The sequence below is a fragment of the Cyprinus carpio genome, chromosome B6 (assembly GCF_018340385.1).
Source record: "Cyprinus carpio isolate SPL01 chromosome B6, ASM1834038v1, whole genome shotgun sequence".
In the NCBI taxonomy this organism is placed as follows: domain Eukaryota; kingdom Metazoa; phylum Chordata; class Actinopteri; order Cypriniformes; family Cyprinidae; genus Cyprinus; species Cyprinus carpio.
The window spans coordinates 18557285-18583341 of NC_056602.1; the positions used below are offsets into that span (position 1 = coordinate 18557285).

At 36.2% G+C, this 26057-nt stretch overlaps 1 protein-coding gene across 11 annotated transcripts in view; it reads right to left on the minus strand.

Annotated features, from left to right (window-relative positions):
- Window positions 1–26057, minus strand: part of LOC109058162 (microtubule-associated serine/threonine-protein kinase 2-like) — a 132419-nt gene that overhangs the window by 79811 nt on the left and 26551 nt on the right. For 8 of the 11 annotated variants that reach the window (XM_042726028.1, XM_042726026.1, XM_042726025.1 and 5 more), the window contains 2 exons: window positions 22976–23123; window positions 22501–22646 (listed from right to left, as the gene is read on the minus strand). In XM_042726028.1, the coding sequence (XP_042581962.1) occupies window positions 22501–22646; window positions 22976–23123 (294 nt within the window). The remainder of the gene's footprint in view (window positions 1–22500; window positions 22647–22975; window positions 23124–26057) is intronic. The other 3 variants (XM_042726023.1, XM_042726022.1, XM_042726024.1) reach the window with 1 other exon arrangement.

Genomic DNA, 26057 nt, shown 5'->3' on the forward strand with positions numbered 1-26057 from the left:
CCACATCTCTACGTCAGTATGTGGGAAGATTTGCATAACGCTGCCCAGATGTTCACGCAAAGAAAGAAGGCGTACCTTTTATTCTCGTTATAATATTGTTGTTGCCGCCGCCATGTCGTATTGACGCTGTGTGTTTCACTGTGAAAGCGAAACTACTTTGTTTGGCTTTCCAAAAGAGGGCCAAAATAATGGGTTTTGTGTTTTTGTCTCATTGCTGAACAAGGCATCACAATATGTTAAGAGGCGTAACATTTCCGCCGCACGCTTGAGGCATTCTGCCTATCACAACTTGCTGGATAGCTGACCAATCAGAGCATGCCTCGCTTTTCAGAGCGATGAGCTTTGTGAAAATCTACGCATTTCAGAAGGCAGGGCATAGAGGAGAAACAATAATGTACAGTATGTGGAAAATATATATATATATTTTTTTTTTACCTTAATAAACCCGCATAAACACATTTCATTACACCAAATACACAAAATAATGTTCGTTTTAGCAGCATCATATGACCCCTTTAATAATAACCCAATCTGAAGCAAAAACAGAATGTTCTGACAAGCTTTGTGAAAGTATACTACATGCCTGAACGAAACAAACAGCAAAAGCTCTGAATGAGACGCATATTCACTCTCTGACAGCAGGAGGCGCTTCTGGAACACCAGATCCAGACCAAGTACAGCGTTTCCTTGGTTACCGCTGTAAACAAAGCTGCACTGCAAACACTGCTTTAATATGAACTATACAGAGACCAGATGAAAATACCAAGTAAACTTTTCAGAAGACAGTCAGTTCCCCTCAGAAACACATTCATATAAACCCCCATATCAATATTGAGGATTTTCTTCCAATAGTTTGTGCATCATGAACAATGAGTGATCTCCCTACTACAATATTTTTCTCTGTGCGTCCGTCTTCAGCGTCTCTTGCCTGTGTTAACGGGCGTTAACAGACTTCATATTTTCACATAAATGATATTTTGGAGAATGATTGCATAACAACGCAGTTTGTGCAAGTCCAGAACAGTGAGTTGTAATAAGGTCAAAAAACGGCTGGTTACCGATCGCGTATACTTCGGCCATCTGAGCACCATCTGCATTACGTTATTTTCATCATCAAGAAGGCTCGCGGAAAGCCGTGCACCCCGTGGTACTGCGCATGTGTCGAGCTCATCCGTCTGCGCTCATCTGCGGTTGAGTATACTTTTGAAAGCTGTGCGGACGCGGCTGTACGCAAGACGGAAAGGAACGCTGAATGTGAAGTGTACCCGGGCCATTCTACACACGTGACTGACCGCTCGCTCGCACCAACAGGAGGAGGAGGGTTCAGTGTTACTCTGTACACTGCACTCAGCCTGAGGGATTCCTACTCTTTCAGTCTTTGAGGAGACATGGAAAACAGCGCATACCACAGGAACGGTATAATGGAAAATATTAGTGGTTTTAAACCGTGAAATTTTCTAATCGCGGTATACCTTGAAACCGGTAATCGGCTCATGCCTAATATATACTTATATACACAAATACATTCATGAATGTTCATGAATGGATTTTATAATAATACAAATAGCAATGTGTAACATGTTACCATATTTAGTGCAATACTTTTATTTGTTCCCCACAAAATAGTTTTTTCACTAAATGTTTGGATTTCAAATTATTGTACACTGATTTTTCTAGAATAACTTTTGCTGCCTAATTATCCACTAACCTAGTTTATGATAAATTTTTGTCATAGATTATGAATTTGCATAGGCCTATATTTTTTCATATTTATTGTTTTTTTTATTTTTCTTTATAATGAAGTAGTATCTATCTAGTAGATTGTGAAAGAATGATTATCAGTTCCACACACAGAGATATACAAACTCTACATTTATTTAAATGGGGAAAAAAACTTCACTGGTATTGGCCAAAACTGAACCCTAGGTATCGGAGGCGAAAGGCAGATCGGATCATCCCTATTAAGAACACATTATGTTTAAGCAGTGTAAGCCACAGAAGTAGTGACACATTTCACAAATAAATATTTAATAGATAACAGTTTTTGCTGTCTATACTGCTTTTAACTAGAAATGCTCCACTCTGGATTAACACTTAAATACTTGATTAACACCTTTAAACGCTTAAATAGTAAAAAAAAAAAAAAAAAAAAAATCATCATTTACTCACCCTCATGTCATTCTTCTGCAGAACAGAAGATATGATATTTTGACATTTCTCTATATCTCCTCTTATGTTCCACAGAATAAAGATAAAAAGTCGTACAGGTTTGAAACGACACAAGGTTAAGTAAATAAAGAGACAATTTTCATTTTTGAACTAATTATTTCTTTAAATAATCAAGACTGGTATCGCCATATTCATATGACAAGAAACTGATCATCAATTTTAGCTGTAAAAATCTCTAACTTTATCCTATATAAAATATGTACGATATCATGATTTCAGGCTTAAAAAAAACATGATTTTATCTGTTTATTTTGCAATAATGAACAGTTGACTGCATTATCCTGATTAACAGTTACATAACAAAAATAAGTAGAACAAATGTATATGAAAAATTTATTTGAATTTAATTAATATACAATTATACAAATATGTACACTAAACACATTTACAAAAACATAGTGTAGTAGTTCACCAGGAACAATGGTCAGATATAAAGTTTAAATTTACACCTTGATATTTGTTTTACTCTTTTCACAAATAGCTATATGGTATTCACCTCAAGTAAACTCCATAGCTGAGCTCTCAAGTTAGGAAAAATGAACAAGACTGTGTAAAAAAAAAAAACCTCTCTCGACTGGAGAGTTCAGTGTCTCAGGGTGCTAGCCAGATAGAGGCAGGAGAATGAACACCTCTAAATGAATGTCTGGAGGGCCGAAAAACCTTGCTTGCAGGAGACTGCAACCACATTAAATTGTAGCAGAGGAGAAAATGTATTAATTATTAATGGCTTAGAGCATGAGTCAATAGCAGCCTGTAGGACACTGATGGATTGGTAGAGAACAGTTTATCTAATGACATCTTTTAAAATAAAGGAAATGGAAACACACACACTTCTCTGCTTGAAAGTTTGTGAACCCTTTAGAAATTTCTATATTCTTGCATAAATATGACCCAAAACATAATTAGATTTTCACACAAATCCTGAAACAAAGGAGTCAAAAATATATAATTTGTCATTTATTTATTTATTGAGAAAAATTATCCATTGTTAAATATTTGTGAGTGGCAAAAGTACGTGAATCTTTGCTTTCCGTATCTGGTATAACTGCAAGTAACGTTTCTTGTGACTGCTGATCAGTCCTGCACAACGGCTTGCAGGAATTTTTGCCCATTCCTCAGTACAGAACCACTTCAGCTGTGTGATGTTGGTGGGTTCCCTCCTATGAACTGTTTGTTTCAGGTCCTTCCACAAAATTTCAATTGGATTAAGGTCCAGAATTTGACTCAGTCATTCCAAAACATTAACTTTGTTGTTGTTTAACCATTCTTTGGTAGAAAGACTTGTGTGCCTTGGGTCGTTGTCTTGCTGCATGACCCACTTTCTCTTGAGATTCAGTTCTCGCACAGATGTCCTGACATTTTCAGAATTTGCTGGTATAATTCAGAATTCATTGTTCCATCAATGATGGCAAGCCATCCTGGACCAGATGCAGCAAAACCGGCCCAAACCATGATACTACCACCACCACCACCATATTTCACAGATGAGATAAGGTTCTTATGCTGGAATGCAGTGTTATCTTTCTCCAAACATAACACTGCTCATTTAAACCAAAATGTTCTATTTTGGTCTCATCCATCTACAAAACATTTCTCCAGTATTCCTCTGGCTTGTCCAAATGATCTTTAGCAAACTGCAGATTGGCAGCAATGTTCTTTATGGAGAGTAGTGGCTTTCTCCTTGCGACTCTCATGGACACCATGGTTGTTCAGTGTTCTCCTGATGATGGGATCATAAACATTAACATGAGCCAATGTGAGAAAGGCATTTAGTTGCTTAGAAGTTAATCTGCAGTCCTTTGAAACCTACTGGACTTTTATGCCTCTTGCTTTTAGAGTGATCTTTGTTGGTGGACCACTCCCGGGGAGGGTAACAGTGGTCCTGAATTTCTTCCATTTGCACACAATCTGTCTGACTGTGGATTGGTGGAGTCCAAACTCTTTAGAGATGGCTTTGAAACATTTTCTAGCCTGATGAGCAACACCAAATCTTTTTCTGAGGTCCTCAGAGATCTCAATTGTTTGTGCCATGATACACTTCCACAAACATGATCAAACTTTGAAAGATGCCTGTTCTTTAGATAAAACAGGGCACACACTGACACCAGATAGTCATTTCAGTCTCACTGATTAAAAACATCTCTGAAAAAATGGACTCTTATTTCACCTTCAAATTAACAGCTAATCTTAGAGATTCACATACTTTTGCCTCTCACATATATTTGATATTGGATCTGTTTCCTGAATAGATAAATGACAAAGTATATATTTTTATCTCATTTGTTTGATTGGGTTTTCTTTGTCAACTTTCATGACTTGCATAAAATCTGATGATTTTTTGGGATTTTTTTTGCAGAAATATAGGAAATTCTAAAGGGTTCACTGTGATCCCTTTAGTAAATGGACACACACACGCAAGGACACTGAGAAAATTATATTTCACACATTTTAAGCTCTTTTATTTTTCAAATGTAATAGGATTAGTCCAAAGAATCCTTGTAATGCGTACCGAACCGAAAGCCTCGTACCGAACGGTTAAATACGAATATGTGTATCGTTACTTATGCTATATATATATATATATATATATATATATATATATATACATACACACACACACACACATATATATACTGTATATATATATATATATACATACACACACACACACACACACACACACACACACACACACACACACACACACACACACTCTCACACACACAGACACACACACACACACAGAGAGAGAGAGAGAGAGAGAGGGTAATAGGATATTAGAGGATGAAAAGATCAATAAAGCTCAAATATCCAAGCTGGGAAGTCTGTGATGGGTCAAGATCACAGGGAAGGGACGAAAGGAGGAGAAAGGCAATACATCAGATGTACAAATAATACAGAGTCTAAAGCAATCAATAGAGTATAGATTATTCTCTATGCATCAATTCTATACACAGACTAAAAATAAGGAAAATAATGAAATCCCAAACAGCCAACTCAACTGAACTCAAAAAATCTATTAAAGCAATAGTTCACCCAAAAAGATGTTTATCGCTTACCCCCAGTGCATCAAAGATGTAGGTGACTTTGTTTCTTCAGTAGAACTCAAATTATGATTTTTTTAACTTCAGCCGTTGCAGCCTTTAATTTCAGTCTCTAATGGTCCTCTAAATGGACCATTAACACACTATCTACAATCTCAATCTTGAGTGTCAATGGTCCACTTGAGAGATAGGTGGTGGTAATGCACTTATAAGTCTGCGATCCGCCAGAAAAGCCACAAGAAGAAGATGATGCAGGCTGCTGTGAAGCGCGTTCACAAGAGTTCTAACAGTCTGGACGTGAATCAGAGGTAAAAAAAAAAACTATATAAATACGGTTCAGTTTCTTGCACAGACCGATAGTTTTTGTCTTTAGACATCAATGTATCGTCATGAGCCGCAGGATTTAATTTGGATTTTTCTGTGCATGTTTTTTTCTCTCTCATAGATTCTGAGACCATTGACAAGCATTGTAGACTGAGAGACTGCAATGGCTGAAGTTAAAAAAAATAATAATTTGTGTTTTACTGAAGAAACAAAGTCACCTACATCTTGGATGCCCTGGGGGTAAGCAGATAAACATCAAAATTTCATTTTTGGGTGAACTATCCCTTTAAGTTTGATTGCTTTATTGCTGTAGGTAGGCATGAATAAAAAAACAAAAACAAATAACATCAAATTATTTGGCAACATTAATAGATGTTGTAAGGGAAAGGCCCTGGGAAAGAATCTGCTGAAAAAGTCTAACATTTTATCAAGGCAAAAATGCCTCATAAGATATTTCAGCCAAAAAGTCCAGCATTTATGAGAAGCTGGTGGGGGTTCACTATTACTGTGATAAACGAGATGGCTTTTATCCTGACAGACAAGCAATAGAAGTGTATCAAGACAAAGTGTGATGTCATTTTATTGGATGCTTAATAGCTCTCTCTTAATTAAAACTCATCTAAGTATAAATCACATCTATAGATAAATCACAGGGCAAACCAAAACTCCCGCTCATGCGATTATGCGTTAATGTAGAAGCACCAAGCATTTTCAAAGCTACTGAGTTTTTTGCGGTGCAAAAACACTGAGTTAAATTTTCTTGACCCAGCAGTCAGACAACATAAAATATGTTCTATTAGAATCATAAAAACAATCACAAAATTGCTGATAAGATTCTGAATATACTGCAGCCTGGTGATAGACAGTAGTTTCTTTCATCCTCCTGCCTCATTATAGAAGATGGAGCAACACAACCAGCTCTGTCCCCCTCTTTTTATGGTTCTCCAGAGAAAAGCTTCAGAAATGCTTTTATTCCTTACTGCAACATTTTCAATGTAGCACTTTTTCTACAGATGAAAAGCGTAATAGCAGAATTATGTTCGTGCATAAGCATCTAGAGGGATTTAAATGAAAAAGTGGGGCTTGTTTGCCTCTATGTCTGTTATTTCTTGGTTAGACATTGGCCTTATATTTGGTGCGGAATCTCAGCTTTGAAAGTGTGAGACTCCACAGCGCTGGACAGTAGTTAATTGACCAGACTTTCCATGAGGCGACTCTACCATTGCACCAACCACAGATCTGCTTCCATACAACTAAATTAAACCAGCAGTGAGTAACATGGGACCGATATCAAATACAATGGCACTGTTTGTTGTGCAGATTACAAATATCAAACCATTTGTCCCAATGGGGTGAGCTTATTTACACAGTCTTACAGTGACGTTCAATGAGACACAGGGCTGGCGGCTGTATTGACAGATCGTCTGAAGCTACAAGCGTGTTAATTAAAAGGGGGACATCAGTTCCTCCCTGGCTGATCCAGACTTGACCCAATCAATCGCTGTTCAAACTCAATAACTGTTTTCTGGCCCATCACATCCTGTTTGAGCGCATCTGATCAAATAGGGAAGAAGCTAGACACTGTCTCAGTATATTTAAGCCCATATTTGGATCTACGCTCCAAAAATCATAATGAATAATGAATGATTGTGTCTCAGCTGAAATAAGGAAACAACATTTTCACCATTAAAAATACAAAAAAAATATTATCTCTTCAATAAGAATCAGAAAAGCATAGCAAATATTTCCTTTTTTTCATTAAAAATTATATTATCAGAACCATTATATTATCATACAGTGGACACAAAGTGGATAAAGTTAACTTGTATTTGTTGAATGAATGCCACAGCAAGTCTGTCCCCATGTTTTCTCATTTACTGTGCAACAGTCACAAAAATGATGATCCAGTTTTGATGCAACTACCTAGAACTATGTAAATGTAGATGCTGTTATAAAGTCAAGGCTGGATGCGGCCAGACATGCAGAGGATTCAATCAGTTTAAATAAATTGAGAACTGAGAGTGACACAAAGAGCAACAGAGAAAAAAAATGGAAATGTGAATCAATTCACAAAGAGACAACATTCATAACAGCCCTGACAGTTTCCACGGCAACCTCACGTGGCTTTTATCCATGGCAGTGTTGGCTGAAGAAACAGATCTGATCTGATAGAGTGAAATGGCATTCAGGTAGAGTGGACCTCAAACAAGCACCTGATGCCAGAGCACAGACAGACACCAACAAAGATAAATGAAATGCAGGAAAAAGAGAAAGTGCATGTGCTTTCATACAAGTCGGACTGAAAGAATCAAAATCATTTAAGAAACTAAGAAGGAATAGCATGATAGAGAGACCTTTTAATAACGGTCAAGATTTCATTTGAAAATGCCAAGATTAAACTTACAAAACACTTCTGTGTCCACAGTAAAAAGTTTTTCTACAATTTATTCAAATTACTGATCAAATTATTTATTCAAATTGGGTCAATTGGATATACATTGAATCACCAAATTGACATTAAATAGTTTCCTTAATTATTAAAAGGTACCTATTATGCAAAATTCACTTTTACATGTTTGTTGAACATAAATGTGTGTTGGCAGTGTGTGTACACAACCACAAAAAAACAACAAAAACCCACTTGCAACCCCCTTTATTGCTATAAATCATGAGCAGTGTCTCAGTGCTTACTGATCAGAGAATCCGTAAAGTGTGACATCACACTTTACCAGCCCCACCCACGACAGTTGACAGACACAGCCGTATTAGCCATGACCCCGCCCTGAGTGAGCCACACACACATTATCTGCCATGTTTATCTTCACGCCAGAACATTAAAAAGCAGCATTCAAAACAGAAATGTCTTCTTATTAGAGCTACAGAAGTTATTCAGTCCAGACTGAGCAGTGAGTGATTTTCTGCTTTTATTTTATTGTTTGGGTCATAATAACAGACTAGACCCAAACAGCGGTCAGTATAGCTACTGTATATTATGCTGCTGTCACTTAATACACCGATCTAATATAGACATTCGATTTCTTTCCCAGACGTTTAACTTCACAGACATAACCGACTGTGTTTTTGTAACTTAAGTGTGTTTTTAACATAAACTTGTGTGTGAACGTTAACTTTTAGTACTCACATGCGTGTGACAGCCGCTCTCTGTTCGTGTGCTTTGGATTTGTGCGTCCAGAAAAACGAATATCAGAAATTTCAAACTGATGGCTTTAAAATGTGTGATTTCAGCATGATATACATGATAATCAAAACCAAACACATGTTTTTTGGCAGAGATCTGTGATACGAGCTAAAATTGCACAGCCCTGTTCTGGGAAAGAGGGTGGGGCGCAGCAGCTCATTTGCATTTAAAGGTGCCATGTGTAAAAATTGAGGTAAAAATATCAAAAAAATGACCTACACGCATCAAAAGAATGAGACGAAATAAGGGCGATGATGTCATTAAAAAAAATGTCAAGTTATAGTGCTGCAGAGATATCAACCTTAATTAGCATTAGCATTACTAGCCACGGCCCGACAGGTGTCGTAATTCCAGTTTCGGCCATGGGAGGCGATATGTGGGCAACATAACCACCAGCCAACCTGCAATACACGAATAACTCGCACGGCTTGTGGGCGTACTTGAACCTAATGTCAATCGTGTGGAAGGTACAGCCCACTACTTCATTTCAGTTCAGGGAAAGAGAGCGGGAAGGATGGGAAAACACAGGGAACCAACCGTGCTCGGAATCACAAATCAAATCCGATAAGAAAAGGAGCCGAAACAGAGTAAACATCGGCACTGCTTTCCATCGCTGGAGACAACTGATGGACTTGAAAGAAATGAGGTTCGACTCCGAACTTGCAACATTTCTTTTGGATTGGTAAGTAAGATCCTGTTGGTATTTCGCTAGAAGTTTGTTTTATATGTTTGCGTACTTTTTTCGGGAAGTTATAACATTGAAATGTATCGAAGGCTGTTCGATAAACGTGCTAATGTTAGCGATGTCTAACCGTAGCTGCGTTTGATAATTAGCTAGCTATAACTTACCCACAGATCCGATCCGGTTTTCACCTGTTATCTACCAAAGCCCGTCTCTACCAAGCTGATGCTAAAATGTTACATTACCTAAGAAGCTTGAAATGTCTTCGATGATAATGAACCCGAGAGAGAGAGAGAGAGGGAGAGAGAGAGCGCCCCGGCCGCGCGCGCACTCACTCACTATATTCAGAGCGGTCAAGTTTTTGAAAGCGTGTGAAAAGAGTCAATTGCTTGAGAGTTGGCAGCTCTGGTTACGTTGGTTGGCGCTAGCTTGGTCAACATCAGCTGTCTGATGTTGACCAATGATGTTGACAGAATGCTGTCTGTCAAATTAATTTAATTCAAATAATGTGTAAATACAATTCAAAATGTAATATGAACAAAACGAATATGAACATATTCACTGGTAAAGGTGAAGGGGAGTAGCTTGAAGATGTCATGTTTCAAAATCACTTGACATCACCCAACGTTCCTCTGGAGGCAAACTCTTCCTTTAGGCTTCGGCTATGGCTCTAGGGTTGTTGTGAAGGTAGGGGCGGAGCATAGAGACTATGCCGTTTCTCGTTTGTTACTCTAGAGTAGACCAATTCACTTTATTGAGGCATACTGCCCCCATCTGGTATGGAATGTGGAGTATGACTAGATTTTTTTGCCAGACATTACACATGGCTCCTTTAAAGAGAAATGGACTAAAATGGCCTGTTTCTGCTTCCACTCAAAACAGACATTTTCAAAATGATATAATAAATGATCTGTGGGGAATTTACTGGGTTGTTATTTTTAACGTTTTATGGGTTGGTAGATGCACCGGGGACCCGTTTATAACCCTTAAACATGGAAAAAGTCAGATTTTCATATGTCACCTTTAACATAATTGACAGAAAATTATATTTCTACTAAAACAGCAGTTTTAAGATTCAAAGTCTCAGCTACCTGCTAAATTACACTATTTAAACATAGGGTCTGCACAAAAAAGGTGAAACATAAATGCAGTGTCAATAAACAACAATAAAGATGCAGACGAACAGAAATGCCAGTGGGTTCAGACATGCACAGTGATATCATTCACCCAGCCAAAGGTTAAACCAACCTAGTCAAGCCAAAGCCTTGGGCACAGACAATCATCTGCCAACATCGTCTGCTTTATCCAGGAAAACCACCTCTAACGCAAAGAGCCTGTTTATTTATACATATTTACAAGACAGCTACATACTTTGAAAGCAGACACACAGACCATATAGTCAAGCCCTTTTTCACGAGAACGTGAACTGTGTACACAGTATGAAGCATTGTACATGTAGTAAATACACAGATCCTTGAACAGATGGGTTGTGAGATCAGCAGGTGAGCTGAACCAGACAACGGTGCTTGCCTTAAGGCAGAAATAGAGTCCACCACTGACAGCAATTAAAGAGCCTCCCTGAGCACCCAGCTAATGCATTTCAAATCAAGCTCTCACAAAAACCATATCAAGCATGCTATTAGAGCACATAAACACATTATACAACACTTATTTTAACTGAGCCACACGTTAATTGAGCCTCATACTCTAAATGCATGAATTCAAAGTAACAAGGTTGTAATATGGGCAAAAACAATGAGAATTGTATGACAACAATACTAGAGAGAGGGAAAGAACATACTATGACAGTCTGGCTCACAGCACTTGTTAAGCCTCTTGAGAGGAACCATAGCTAGTTCCATCTCAAACTAATTTCAAAACTGACAAAACAAGATACTCCAGACCCAATGCCTTGTCAGAGAAGAGAGATGCGTGTATGATATTTAGGCTGGTTTGGGATTGTAACCTTATTATTACTGTTATATATAGATGTGTATATGGATATGCATATGTATATACTGGTTGGTATTAATTTTGAAATGTTTTAAAAGAAATCTCTTTTACTTAGAGCTGCATTATTTGATTAAAAATACAGCATAACCTGGAATATTGTGAAATATTATCACAATTTAAAATTACTTTTTTTCTATTTGAATGTTATTCCAGTCTTCAATGTCACTTGATCTTTCAGAAATAATTCTAATTTGCTGATTTTGTTCTCAAGAAACATTATCAATGCTGAAAAGGGCTGTATTGCTTAATATTTTTGTGAAAACAAATTATTTGATGGATAGAAAGTTCAAAAGAAAAGCATTTATTTCAAGACTGAAATCTTTTGTAACAATGCATTTAATTCGTACTATCAATAGTGATCTAGTTAATGTTAGTCTAATGATCAACTATTTATTACTAAAATTATTTATTAATTTATTCAAACATAAGAAAATCTTACTGACCCCAAATTTTTGAACTTGTGTATACATACATTTTGCATTATTATTTATTCATTTATAACAATTATTAAAAAAAAAAACTTAACCAGTGTTGCTAAGTAGGGATGGTAGTCGTCTCTGCATATTAGGCTGGAAATGAAAAAAAAAAAAGTATTTTTCAAAAATGATTACACTCTTCACCTTATGAAATTTGTGAAAAGTCTACAAACTACTTACCACTGGGATTTCACAGTAAACAAAGGTTGAATTTTATGCCTTATTATTTGTACCTGTCAATCTCAGAGTCTGTCAGTAATACTCATGCAGTGGCAGAAGGACCAAAGAGCATGAAATTCAATCCCCATATTGTTAACTGAAGGGTTAGTTCACACATTTAAATTAAAATGAAAACTGATTCCAAGTACAACTGTGTACAACTGTTGGCGCAGGCTAGATTAAAGTGATTATTATGTTTTGAATATTTTTTTTGTTTTCTTACAAAAACGCATCAGTTCGCTACAGGAGGCCTTTGTTCACCACCCGGAGCTGTGTGAGACACTTTTTTTTTTTATTATGGATGGGCGCTTTTTATTTCACTTCTTTTGGACTGATGCACCCGCTGAGTGCCATTAAACAGCTTGAAAGATCAAAGACAATTTTTAATATAACTCCAACTGGATTCGCCTGAAAGAAGAAAGTCATATACACCTAGGATGCCTTGAGGGTAAGTAATTTATGGGCTAATTTTCATTTTTGGGTGAACTAACCCTTTAAGGCACCTGCAGATAATATGAAGCCAAATTCCCAGCACAAAGGATTAAAAAGTCTCTTGCACTCTTGCTTGGCTTCAAAACACAAAGAGGAAAGGGTTTCCTTTAGGAATATGACTCGTTTAAGCCCTCCAACAGTACCGGTGCTCATAGTCCTTGAGGAACAGACATGGGAATAACCAAAACAGGAACAAGAGAGCTTGCAAAAACAAAGCGAAAAACCTCATCAGCCAATTATTTTAAGAAAATGAGTTGCCGGAAGCCAAGAGTAATGTTGTGCTGTGTTTATTGACTCTGTGCTCCAAATGTGCACTGATCTCAAGCAGACGCGTTTAATTTTTCATATGCATCGTAATTGCTATCTGGACTCAGTCAACCAGAATCTCACCATGGGGAGGAAGATAGACAAAAGGGCTGTGTGAGTCCTGTGGAGACCTGGGTAATTAATTAAATTTGGATCAGCTCATTTGAAAGGAACAGCCAGTATCGACAGTCTCAATTATGCACCTTAAAATGAATTCAACAAAATAACTCTTAATAGTCATACAGTATAAGCTTGCATTTGAAAGCTCAGATATTAATGACTAACAGAGTATTCAGCATCGGTTCATAATTACGAGGTCAGGCGGTCATTTCAGCTCTAGAAGAACTTGTCATATTCTGACCAATTAAAGTTTGAATCCAGCCCCTGTGTGAGTTTTAAAAAGGTCATGGCTTTGACAAATGAGGATAAGAACATGTTAGAAAAAAAAATACAGCAAGAGGAGGTGATGACAGAAGAGACTGTGGGAAAAATACAGAGGAGGTAAGAAATCAAGGAAATTTTTTTGAAAAAGGGATCACTGCATTAGGGCTGGGACGATGTGTCAAAAATATCTTATTGATAATCGCCTTTAAAAATATTGCGATATCCGATAATATCGTCTACCTAAGCCCCACCTCCACCATGCCCTGCCCCGCCGAGACAACATTGCCGACATTCCTCATAAACACACACCATGTTCAGTTTGGTCCTAATTATTGCCACAAAGTTTGGTTTTACTTTTCTTAGTTTGTGCTTAAACTAACAGAAAACATAAGTTTTGCTGTTATCTTGGTGTTGCTAATAATTTCTCCTCTGTTCTTATCAAATTTGTGTTTGAAATGAATTTCGTTTTGTGAGGAGAACTGTGGAGGAAACCCAATTTTAAGTTCATCATAGTGAAGTTGGCTTGTTTTTAACTAAATAAAAATAACTGTTTCATTAATAACTGTTTCATACTTTTCATCTTCAGAACTGTAACTTGCTTAATAATTTGGAACAACCTTTTCAATTAGGGTTTCCATTTATGTAAGAAGACCTGGCAAACTATTGAACAAATCTGTCTGAGATTGATACCAGTTACCTAAAAAGATGTGAAAAACCACACAAACAAAAATCTGACTCTTTATTGTACCAAAATCCTATTGCTATATCACTTGCATAATACTTTGGAACGCGATGTAAACTATTTCACTCTTGCATGCAAAAAGACCTGTATGGTGACTATAGTGCTATGTAAAATATTTTTTGCAACTTACTAGGTTTATCATTTGTCTTTTTTTCCAGATAATGTCGATAAAAATCTGTTACCTGACTGCTGACATCGAGATTGCGATACTTATGAGACATCGTCGATATATACGATAATATTGTCATATCGCCCAGCCCTACACTGCATGTGCATTTTCAAAACATCAGCTTAAAAGGTCTGTTATTTTGCCTTTTAAACATGCTGAGATGAGAACACCATGCCAAAAAAGGGCAAAGCCTTTTTGAAAGATGCATAAATGAAGCATCAATAATAAATCAGATTGTCTGTCTAAAGAGTAGAATCAAGAACTCCAAGGACAAAAACTACAGCAGCTGTGGTATTCCTAAAAAAAGCAATTGGCATGATAAAAATTACAGTACATCATGGCACTAGCAACACAATGGGTTTGATTCTCAGGAAATCCAACTGATGGAACTTGCAATGCATATTAGCATTTGCATAATTGTTTCAGGCCTAGGTCTGAAGACAAAAATTATAATGAAAATGCTACATTGCTCTCTTTTTCCAGTACATAAATAACGATTGGTTAGGAAAATTGTGCCAGTTTAGGACACACTCTCTCCTGTGAGGCTCTTACATAAGACCGACAGCACACATTTGGGATTTTTGACTGTATCATCTCTTTGAGGGCCATGCGGCAACACTGTTCTAGCCTAAATGCATTCTGCAGGATATAGGCTAAGTGTAACTATCCTCAGTTTCTGATTCCAGCCACAACCAGGTACATCCAGTCTACTTTCAGAGATGAATTATGAATGTGTCCTGCTGGCTCAACAGGTGAAGCTATCAAGGGCAGTAAAAAGAAAAGTATCACTGTGTTTAGGATGTATGTTTCTCTTTCTTCACTGGCTATTGAATGCGTAACCTTGAAGAGAAAGAGCGAGTCAGCATCACTCCCTGTGGTGACAAAGACGATGGGAATTTTGCTGTTTCTATATTTTTCCTTTTGGATTTTCAGGATTTTTGAAGTAGCACTGACAAAATGACTGAAATCACTTTGTTTGTTAATGTTTTATATATATATATATATATATATATATATATATATATATATATATATATATATATATATATACACCACACACATATATTAGGGCTGTCAAATGATTAATCACGATTAATCACATCCAAAATAAAAGTTTTGTTTACATAATATATGTATGTGTACAGGGTATATTTTATTATGTATATATAAATACACACACATAAATTATATATTTAGAAAATGTATATACATTTATATATTTATATTCTTATATTTTATATTATATATAAATATATTTAATATATAAACATAACATATTCTTCTTAAATATATACATGCATGTGTTTTTGTAATTATATATACATAATAAATATACACAGTATACACACATATATTATGTAAACAAAACTTTTATTTTGGATGTGATTAATCGTGATTAATCATTTGACAGCCCTAATATATATATATATAGGTTTTGTTTTTGATGAATGATATTTATTTTTAGATAAGAACACAAGCATAAATAATACAAAGCACATTTCTACAATTAAAACATTTATTTTACATAAAATGTACTAAAATGGATAAATTAATTATTTGAAAAAAAATATATATTAAAATGTGTAAAATAGCAATACCTGGATTCTGTATTCCTATTATGGCATTTGCAAACATCCATAAATTGTTTTTAAAAAATGAATACAAAGAAATAAACTTTGCTATCAACATTGCAGTCAACAATCTGGTAGATCTGTGCACAGATGGAATCATTTTCCATTTTACATATAGTACACAGTGAATATGAGATAGCAGCAAACTGAATATAGTGCAGGATAATAGTTTGCATGTGCTCAGGCGCTGTCAAAAAAGTCCCGCATTACACTTAATAACGCTAAATATGTTAACCACTAGTGTGGATACAGCATCAACTGTAATTGTAAGTGTAAATTATTATTAGTCCTGTGTTATGAATTTACATGATTCTAAACATTTTTCAAAAGGAGCACTATTCATTTCTTGATGGATAAGACTTTTAATGAGGAAATAATTACTGTGACTATTACATTATTCAGTACTTTCTCATTAACTGTTAAACTTTTTATGTAAGCCCAACTGTTATGTAAAGATTGACTGATTAAGGTTTAGTGAGCCTAATATAATCAAAGTTTTTCAAAAACAAAAAAAAAAAAAAAAATGACACGCACAAATTGCTTGATGCTTATCTAAATGACAGTTGAACTGTCAATGCTAGGTCCTTTCTGTCCACAAGATATGATAGATTTAGATCAGAGATATATATATATATATATATATATATATATATATATATATATATATATATATAAACAAAAAAACAAAAAAATGTTAAAAAGGCGCCTTTTCCCTCCAGGTAAACTGCTAAATTTTGTTTCATTATTTTGCATCATAGATCACGATCAGGATCTGGGCCAAATGCAAGGAACATCAGATTAAAAGCCTGAAGACAGAAACAGAAGGTGCAAAGCAAAAAGCAAAAACAACTGTCATAGCCAGATAAAGAAAAGAAGCAGAGTGGGTAAATACTGCAGAAACAAAGCCAACAGCACAGAAAAAAAAAAAAAAAAAAAAAAAGACAGATCCCAGCAGCCTCTACCGCTGCCATGAGTGTCGTCACCTTGGGTTGGTTGGCAGCACAGTGGAGGGTCTCTTTCAAGTAATTATTCATAATTGCCTTCTGAATATTTAATCCTGTACATAGTCACTCACTTCGGCTGTTTGTGACCTCGATGATGGGAGATGAGCGAACATACTGGTCTGGTGTTTTTCTTTGTCTTCTTTGTGTCCGTTAAAGCCTATTGCCTCTGGGTAACATTTTTCTAAAATGAATCAATCAAGAAAGAGGTATAGGCGCAAGCTCAAATTTTTAAAGGATGGAAACAGATTTCACTCTCCCATTAAAAGATTACGTGACAAAAGATTGACTGTGTATTCATGAGAGCCGCAGCTACTTATGTGGGTCTCCAACTGCCTATAAAAGCTCCATTAACCACACTAAAGACCAGATTCCCTGGGAGGGGAAAACAAATCACCATTTAAAATATACAACCACTGCACAATTTAAGTCTGGTATCCTCTGTACAAAAGGCACTTGAACTAGGAATCTGCTTCTTTATCCGTTCTTCTTTAGCTGATAAAATACAGTTGTAGATTACCATAGCAGGCCAGCTGTTAGATCTTAATATAATATTTGAACATCAGACTAGAACTTCAATAACGCACACAAAAAAAAAGAAAAAGAAACAGGAATGAATAAGAATATCGCCAACAGTACTAGAACAACCTTGCCTTCTCCTCCAGGCTATATGCAAATATTATGCAAATATCACGGTATGGTAATGCCACTGTTGACTTATTCCAGCCTCACTGCCATCTCAATTTAGACTGAGCACCAAAGGACGAAAACAAAATAACCTTTTTCTTCCCTGAAGGTGCGTCATTAAAAGATCAGAACAGGCAACAGCAACCTGTGTATAACCAAAAGACAATTTCCTTCTTAAAAATATAAGAAAGTAACAACTTACACAAATATACATAATGCATATGATTATACATGTTGCTACGTAACAAATGGCTCAGGTCCTCCCTTCAATGTAAATCTAATTGTTTAATCATTTTATCATGTCCTAGATGCAAGTCTGATCACTTATATAGGTAACAAGTTAAATACTTATGGAGTTTGCTCAAATCCCTTAGCTCAGTGAGTAATGCTATTTCCAGCACCTTGTCTGCCATTGTGGGTAACTTGTTGGCAGAACAATAAATCTTATGAAAACCAATCAGATGAATCACTTTGCATAATCAGTTATGGTTCACGTCACAAAAATCACATGCCCAAAAAAAAAAAAAAAAAAATCTGCTTGCACAAAACACACCCACCACTCCATGCTTGTAGTTGGAAGGTAAACACCATCTGCCTTTCCTGCATGGTTTCCTGTAAGTCACTCCATTCCCTCTTCTATGTCTCTCCCACGTCTCATACAATAAAGCAGCACCCCCAGCCCTCACAGCCTGGATCTGAGCATTATGAACTACATCACCACAGGATTAACCAACCCCAGGTCATTTCCTTTACCACATTATTAGGTCTATGAATGAGAAGAAAAATAACAGCCTACTTGCAAAGCTTGGTGGCATTACCCATAATTGTGTCAACCGGTAAAGATTTATATCCTGTTGAATATGTTAGATATCAGTGGGCAGAATTGAAAATGCAGAGCAGGACTTGTCCCAAACAAGTCAAGATGAGGACCTGATAATCAGACTCTTTCATTTGCTGTGGATAATGAAATCTTTTAGTTGGCGTCCATCAAGTTCCAAATAAAAAGAGAAAATAAACAAATTAGATGAAGTAACTTTCATCTGTAATGTATATAATTCACTGGATTGCCCAATAGATCGTTTATAAAATTAATTACCACAAGAAAATTATTTTTTCATTCAATTTTCCAGCCAAAATATATATTTTTGATGTATACTGTTACAGTAATATAAAACATTTATAATATAAGATTTCAGACTGTCTCTTATGTCAATATTTTTAAACTGTACTTCTATTGTCAACTTAATTCACCATAATGTCTACAACACATAATTTCCTAATAACCAGTATGTGGATCTACAAAGAGTGAGCCAGAAAAAAATATCATTATTTATGAAAATAAAGCAGGTTATATTTTCACTAGCATTTTTATGGAAGCTGCTTTATATAATATTAATATCCATTTGAAAAATGATTTGTCAAATAGATTGCACACATATTAAAATGAATAATTTCCTTTTAAGAACTTGATATACTGCTGCATCATGATGGATATCATATTTATGATGCCGCTTACTTGATGCGCATAGGAATTTATCATCCAAAGGCTATGTGTCATATAAAACAGTGATGAATTCAAATCAACAGGCCTTTAAATTACAGTTGAAATATGTTGATGCAGTCATTTTAATGGCACAAACAAACTTTATATTATCCAGCATACTGGCACACAGTATAAAAGTCTTGCAAGTTGCAACTTCAAATAACTGTATACTATTCCATCTTTATATCAGCATGCTACTGTTTGCTGGCATATAATGCCTAATAAGCAGCAATTAGTGTGTTCATGGCTTCTCTTTCAACAGACAAGGCCTTTTAAATAGGGTCTGCTGCAGCACTGGCATATTAATTACTACTTTATTAGGACAGTGTGCTACACTGCAGTGGTGAGTACATTATTCATCCATAAACATAAGGGCTGGATAATCACACAGCCCATGTGTAGCACTTTATCCATTTAAGATTTGTACTGTTTAATTTTATATCAGTGGGCAATGCTGCCACCTCATGGTTAGAAACATCCATGAGCATCACAGAACTCTCTGTATTATGTACAAAGCTTTCTTTATGTTCTGCATGCAAACAAGATCAGTGTAAAGCAAATCCACTCAAACACACTGGGCCTCATTTACAAAACGAACGTACGACAGAAAATTGGGCGTATGGTCGTTTCAACACAAAACTTGGAATTTATCAACATGGATGTGAGTGGTGGCTACAAACAAATCTAACGTCTGGTCTTTTGAGTTTCTGAGTTAGCTGAACTTGCGCACAGCATAGTAAATATGGTGGAGAAATGCAGAATGACAGCATTTTATTTTTATTTTCCTGAACGTCAAACGAAGCTCATTAGTCGATCGTTAACCAGTAAGATTAGAATTTTTTTTTTTTTTTTTTTTTTAGTTTTATACAGGGCTTTAGCTTTATATGCGTGAATAGTAGCGTAAACAAGATCATGCAGATTCAATCGTTGCATCATGCACCTGCAGCGCATTTGTGAAAGAAGAAAAACAAATTAAATCTATAAAAGGAATAAAATAAATAGTATCACACAAAATATATAATAAGCTATAACATAATTAACAGATTAACAAAAGGGGGAAAAAACATTGTGCAACAAGTATAGGCTATAAACACAAACATGAAACTTGTAAATAAAATAATCCGATATATAACCTATGTACAATTTAATAACATATAGCGTAGTTTGATAGGCCTATATTTATTGGGTGTTTGTCAACGACTGCATGCGGTCAGAGATTCCCGTGTTTACAGCTCTGTAAAATAACCTACTGGAAGCTCTGTAGTTTTGCTGTATAAGCCTATAGATAAAAATATTCAGATTACAAACACACAATAACATTTTAAGTTACTTCCATTTCTGAAAAAAAGAATGGAGGCCTAGTAATTGATGTCATAAATACACACGTCTGATTTTTGGTTGAATTATCCATCGTAAATAAAAAAAAATATAATAATAAAATAAAAAAATAAAAAACAGATTTGGCCCAGACTCTTTTGCTATCTGGGAAGCCAAGCATAAGAATAGCCTACTAATGTAAATTTGTTAACCCACAGTAACACATTTTAACCAATTAATTGCATATTTTCATTTGCTGCATGCTTTTAAAAACTTTGAGAAAAAAAAAAATGTCTTATAGAAGTCACATTTTCAGAAATAATAACAGCAGGCCTAATAATGTTATAATGTACCAACATTATGAACAGGATAAGAATTTAAGATTATATAATTCTAATGGATAAATATAATTGCAGTATATAGTAATATAGGCTTAGCAATAAACAAGCCAACGCAAATGAATTTAAAACGAAACGTAAGGTAAAGTTGGGCTTACTTCTCTCATTAGGCACAAATCCAAATGTGTCCATATTTGCGATGTAGCCTATCTATTTTATTGTTCAGTTTCTCCGTGTTATAAACTTTAGAGGGGAGGCTTCTAAACCGGGGGGTTTTTAGGGGTGTGATATTTAAATGATGATTGTTTTGTGCTGCCACATTTATCAAAGTGCGAACAGATTGGCAGCATACAAATGTTTCATGAATTACATGTGAACTCTGTCGTAAGTTGATGTGCGCGCACGGATCTGTTCTCGTTTCTATGTTAGATTGATAAATGAGGCCCACTGTGACTTGCAATTTATCAGACAGTAATGGACTTAAGAATCTGAAAAAAAAAAACTCAGTATAGGGAATCATGAATGCCTTACCTCTGTTTGCTACAGTTTACAGAACAAATCTCAAACCTGATTAGTATTAATAGTCCATTTCTATCTAGTAATCTTATTATACAGTCATTAAAAAGGTCCAGCATGCCACAAAAGACTACATCCAAAAAATGTTAATTGGGAAATGTTCAAGTAGATCAAACAGAAAAAAAGATTACACACACACACTTATTACTAATATTATGCAATTATATATTATATATAATTTTAATTATAAATTATTATATAATTTTATATGTTGATTCATTTATATTACATAATAACCAAAACTTAATCATTGGGCTTCCCTTTTGCTATTTCCCCATTTTCAATGGTGTAGTACTAGGCTTGGACAGCAGATGTAGCTATTGCACTAGGCTTTAGATTGCACAAAAAATTATTGCCAACCTATCTTCTACACTTACAGCAGGTACAAGACCTCATCAGATAAAGGTATATTGCTGTAATTATCACATATACTTTTCTTCACATCTAAACCTCTATACACTCACACAGACCAGCCACACCCAAACTGCATTTGCATTTACTCAGATACACAATGAAAGTAAAACTGATCATTACAGAATTTCTGTGTCAAGTGATCTGACTCAGAGGTACTTGATAAGGAGTAAATTTGCATTGGTGAGCTACTATTCATTCATCAGCATGTCGTGTCAGCGGCAGTTATTTAAAATTCACATCTTCGATTTTAACCTTTTGCCACCAGCGTTATTTTAGTACAATTGATTCCTATAATTGAATTAGTTTTGTTATTTTAATTTATTTTAGTTATAAGTTATACTAAATAAAAATAAGAAACATTTTCTTGCCAAATATAGCTATGTTTTCTATCATTTTATTTAATTTCAGTTAATATTTTTTTCAAGTGACAAAAATGTTTTTAGTTTTTGTCGCTTGCCACATGGGCCAATGAAGAAAATCTGAAAAAGAAACCACATTTGTCATCACATGGAGATTTTTACACTGATGGTCAGACTATCATTCTTACAAATTCGATTCATACTAAGTATTATGTTGCAGTTCCTTAACACTTTTACTTGCATTTGTCAGATTTTCACTTGCATTTTGGGTAATTTTGGATCCTAGGTTTGCATCTGCTTGTGTTGGACGGGAACGGATAGAGTTTGTGCGCATGCGTGCTGCACATGTACTCACCAGTCCCGCAGTGAGAGAGGGGGCAGACTGGCCAAAGGATTGACTCCTCATGCGGACCAAGTTATTGGGTTCTCCAGTGTGCTGCTGCCAGGCCAGCTGACTCACTCCACCATGCATGCTGCTGGACAGAGGCAGAAGCTGCTTTCCTGCAGCACACAGAGGAAAGAGAATTAGGACATAGTTCTTTCTTGTTTTATATGTGTCTGTGTTCTGTGGTCAAAACCAAATCAAAGCCAAGCCACAGATTCTCTCTGACAGCTTTTATATAATATGAACCAAATTCTGCAGTTTTTGAAGATCACTTATTGAATGAAAGCAAATTTGTGACATAAAAAATTGCACAGAAGTTCAAATATTCTTGCTTCCACTGAAGCACATGGTATGCTCAAATCATGTTGCATAACATGATCATCAGGTTTATGATAAATTTCTGAAGATTTTAAAAGCAAAAGGGGCGGTTGGGGGGCGTTCTAACCGGTGAGGATGCAGGCCATACTACTGCGTCGGGCTCTGGTGTCATCCTGACTGAGCTGCCGCTGCAGTTTGGTCTTTCCTGCGGCAGGAGACAGGTCGGGGTTACTCAGCTTCCTGAACAGCAGGGGAGGCGGCGCCGGCAGCTCCTGCTGAAACACACAGAGATTAGGAGTTTTTTCCTCTTTTCAATGACAATCGAGGACACAACTGTATTAAGCAATGCCACATAGGAGTACTAAACCTTGAAATAAGACACAGATGTACAGTTGTATAACAAGTTCACAGTCAACTCAAAAGCAACAAAATTAATTTAGAAAGGGTTTGGAGTGGCTCCATCCACACTGTAGCACTGCATCACACAGACTGAGTCTTGAATAATCCATCTGAAAATAGCTATTTCCATCCATCTACATCACATGAAAAAACACTGGATGAAAATGCCAAGATATGCAGAAATTCAAAAAATTCACATAAAGAAACTTACTGAGTAGGATAAACTTTTTTATCTGATAAGAAAAAATGTGCATAAACTACGATGGAAACACATTTACCAAATAAATTTCACCTTGTGCATCAAAAAAGCCATGTGACTTTGCACGATGGGATAGGATAACTTGACTAACCAGCAGACCGATCTCATTACACAGCATCTGAAATTTTGTTTTGGTCATTTTGAAATGCCCGAGCAAAGTTTGTCATCAAAGTTAGTCTGTATAATTGTCTTACACGACAGCATTCCCAAACAGCAGAAATCCACCCCCAAAAGCATTGACCACATTTATTGTGTTTCGCCTGCTTGCTCTAAGGCGCAAGTAATTCATCATATGAAAAACATATTAAGTGGCTTCTCCTACTATTATTAGTGATAGTGGCAGTTTATCAGGAAGTGATGATTTTGTTCTCTTTGACACATTGAATAGTAAAGGTGTTTTATTCACAAATGTTTTATGCTATATTCCAGTTAAATTTGAATCTTTGAATGGAAACATAACTAATGATAACTTTTTGCCAAGATTTGAGCTGAGGGGCATATTCTATTAATCTCAATTCTTCAGTGATTCTGAAACGCAGAAATTCAGAATTCATTTAGTTAGAGTATAGATTGCTTATCCATTTGAGAAAGACAAATTAGCCACTTGTGAATGCAAACAAGAGCCATCCAGGTGTGAATGTTGCTAAGTTTATTCAATTTATGGGTATTCTACACATTTAAGCATAATTAAGCAAAATGCAAAGGAAATAGACTTGGTGGTTTTATTTTCAAAGGCAACATATAATTATTAAAGAAACTAACCCTACAACGTTTTGCCTTTTGCACAGCAGAACAATAAATTAGAAAAAGCATGTCTCGAGAAATAAAATCATGAGGTGTTTATAAATTCCCATTCCTAGCCAAGACACCTGCAACTGTTATTCTGTTGGCCTGTATTTTGCTATCAGTACATTAACAAGCCACAAAAAGACAACAGCAATGTGAAGCTGTCATCAGCAGAAAAATTATGATGACCGGAAAACAGAACAATCAAATTTAAGAGGTAAGAAATAAAGACCCGAACTGTGAGCCAAATAAATTTCTTTAAAGACGCCTGCAGATTTCATTCATACTCCCTGTGTTCTTCGTCAGGATGTGAAACAGATGTTGCCATGGAAATCTGGCAGGAACTCTGCGCTAGTCACATCCTCTCTGTGGTGTCACGAAATTCCAGAAACATCTGGAAGGACTGTTTGTATCAAACGCACAGTGCTCATAAAACCACACCGCAAGGCCTCAAAAGTAAAAAGCCTCAAAGCAAACAAACGTCAGTGTTGTCACTAGCTCACACACACACACACACACACACACACACACACACACAGTGAAACAACAAACCAAATGCAATCCTACCAGTGACCACTGGAGACACACAAAAAAATGACCCTGAAAGAAAACAAAGGGTTGTAAACAAGTTTAACAATCACACTCAAATTAAAAAATAAAAAAAATCTGTAGGCCTTATATATAGAAACCCGATTCCAAAAAAGTTGGGACACTGTACAAATTGTGAATAAAAACAGAATGCAATGATGTGGAAGTTTCAAATTTCAATATTTTATTCAGAATTCAACATAGATGACATATCAAATGTTTAAACTGAGAAAACGTATCATTTTAAGGGAAAAATAAGTTGATTTTAAATTTCATGGCATCAACACATCTCAAAAAAGTTGGGACAAGGCCATGTTTACCACTGTGTGGCATCCCCTCTCCTTTTTATAACAGTCTGCAAACGTCTGGGGGACTGAGGAGACAAGTTGCTCAAGTTTAGGAATAGGAATGTTGTCCCATTCTTGTCTAATACAGGCTTCTAGTTGCTCAACTTTCTTAGGTCTTCTTTGTTGCATCCTTCCTCTTTATGATGTGCCAAATGTATTCTATGGGTGAAAGATCTGAACTGCAGGCTGGCCATTTCAGTACCCGGATCCTTCTTCTACGCAGCCATGCTGTTGTAATTGATGCAGTATGTGGTCTGACATTGTCATGTTGGAAAATGCAAGGTCTTCCCTGAAAGAGACGACGTCTGGATGGGAGCATATGCTGTTCTAGAACTTGGATATACCTTTCAGCATTGATGGTGCCTTTCCAGATGTGTAAGCTGCCCATGCCACACCCCATACCATCAGAGATGCAGGCTTCTGAACTAAGCGCTGATAACAACTTGGGTTGTCCTTGTCCTCTTTAGTCCAGATGACATGGCGTCCCAGTTTTCCAAAAAGAACTTCAAATTTTTATTCATCTGACCACAGAACAGTTTTCCACTTTGCCGCAGTCCATTTTAAATGAGCCTTGGCCCAGAGAAAACACCTGCGCTTCTGGATCATGTTTAGATATGGCTTCTTTTTTGACTTAAAAGAACGGTGAATGACACGGTGGATTGTGTTCACCGACAATGTTTTCTGGAAGTATTCCTGAGCCCATGTTGTGATTTCCATTACAGTAGCATTCCTGTATGTGATGCAGTGCCGTCTAAGGGCCCGAAGATCACGGGCATCCAGTATGGTTTTCCGGCCTTGACCCTTACGCACAGAGATAGTTCCAGATTCTC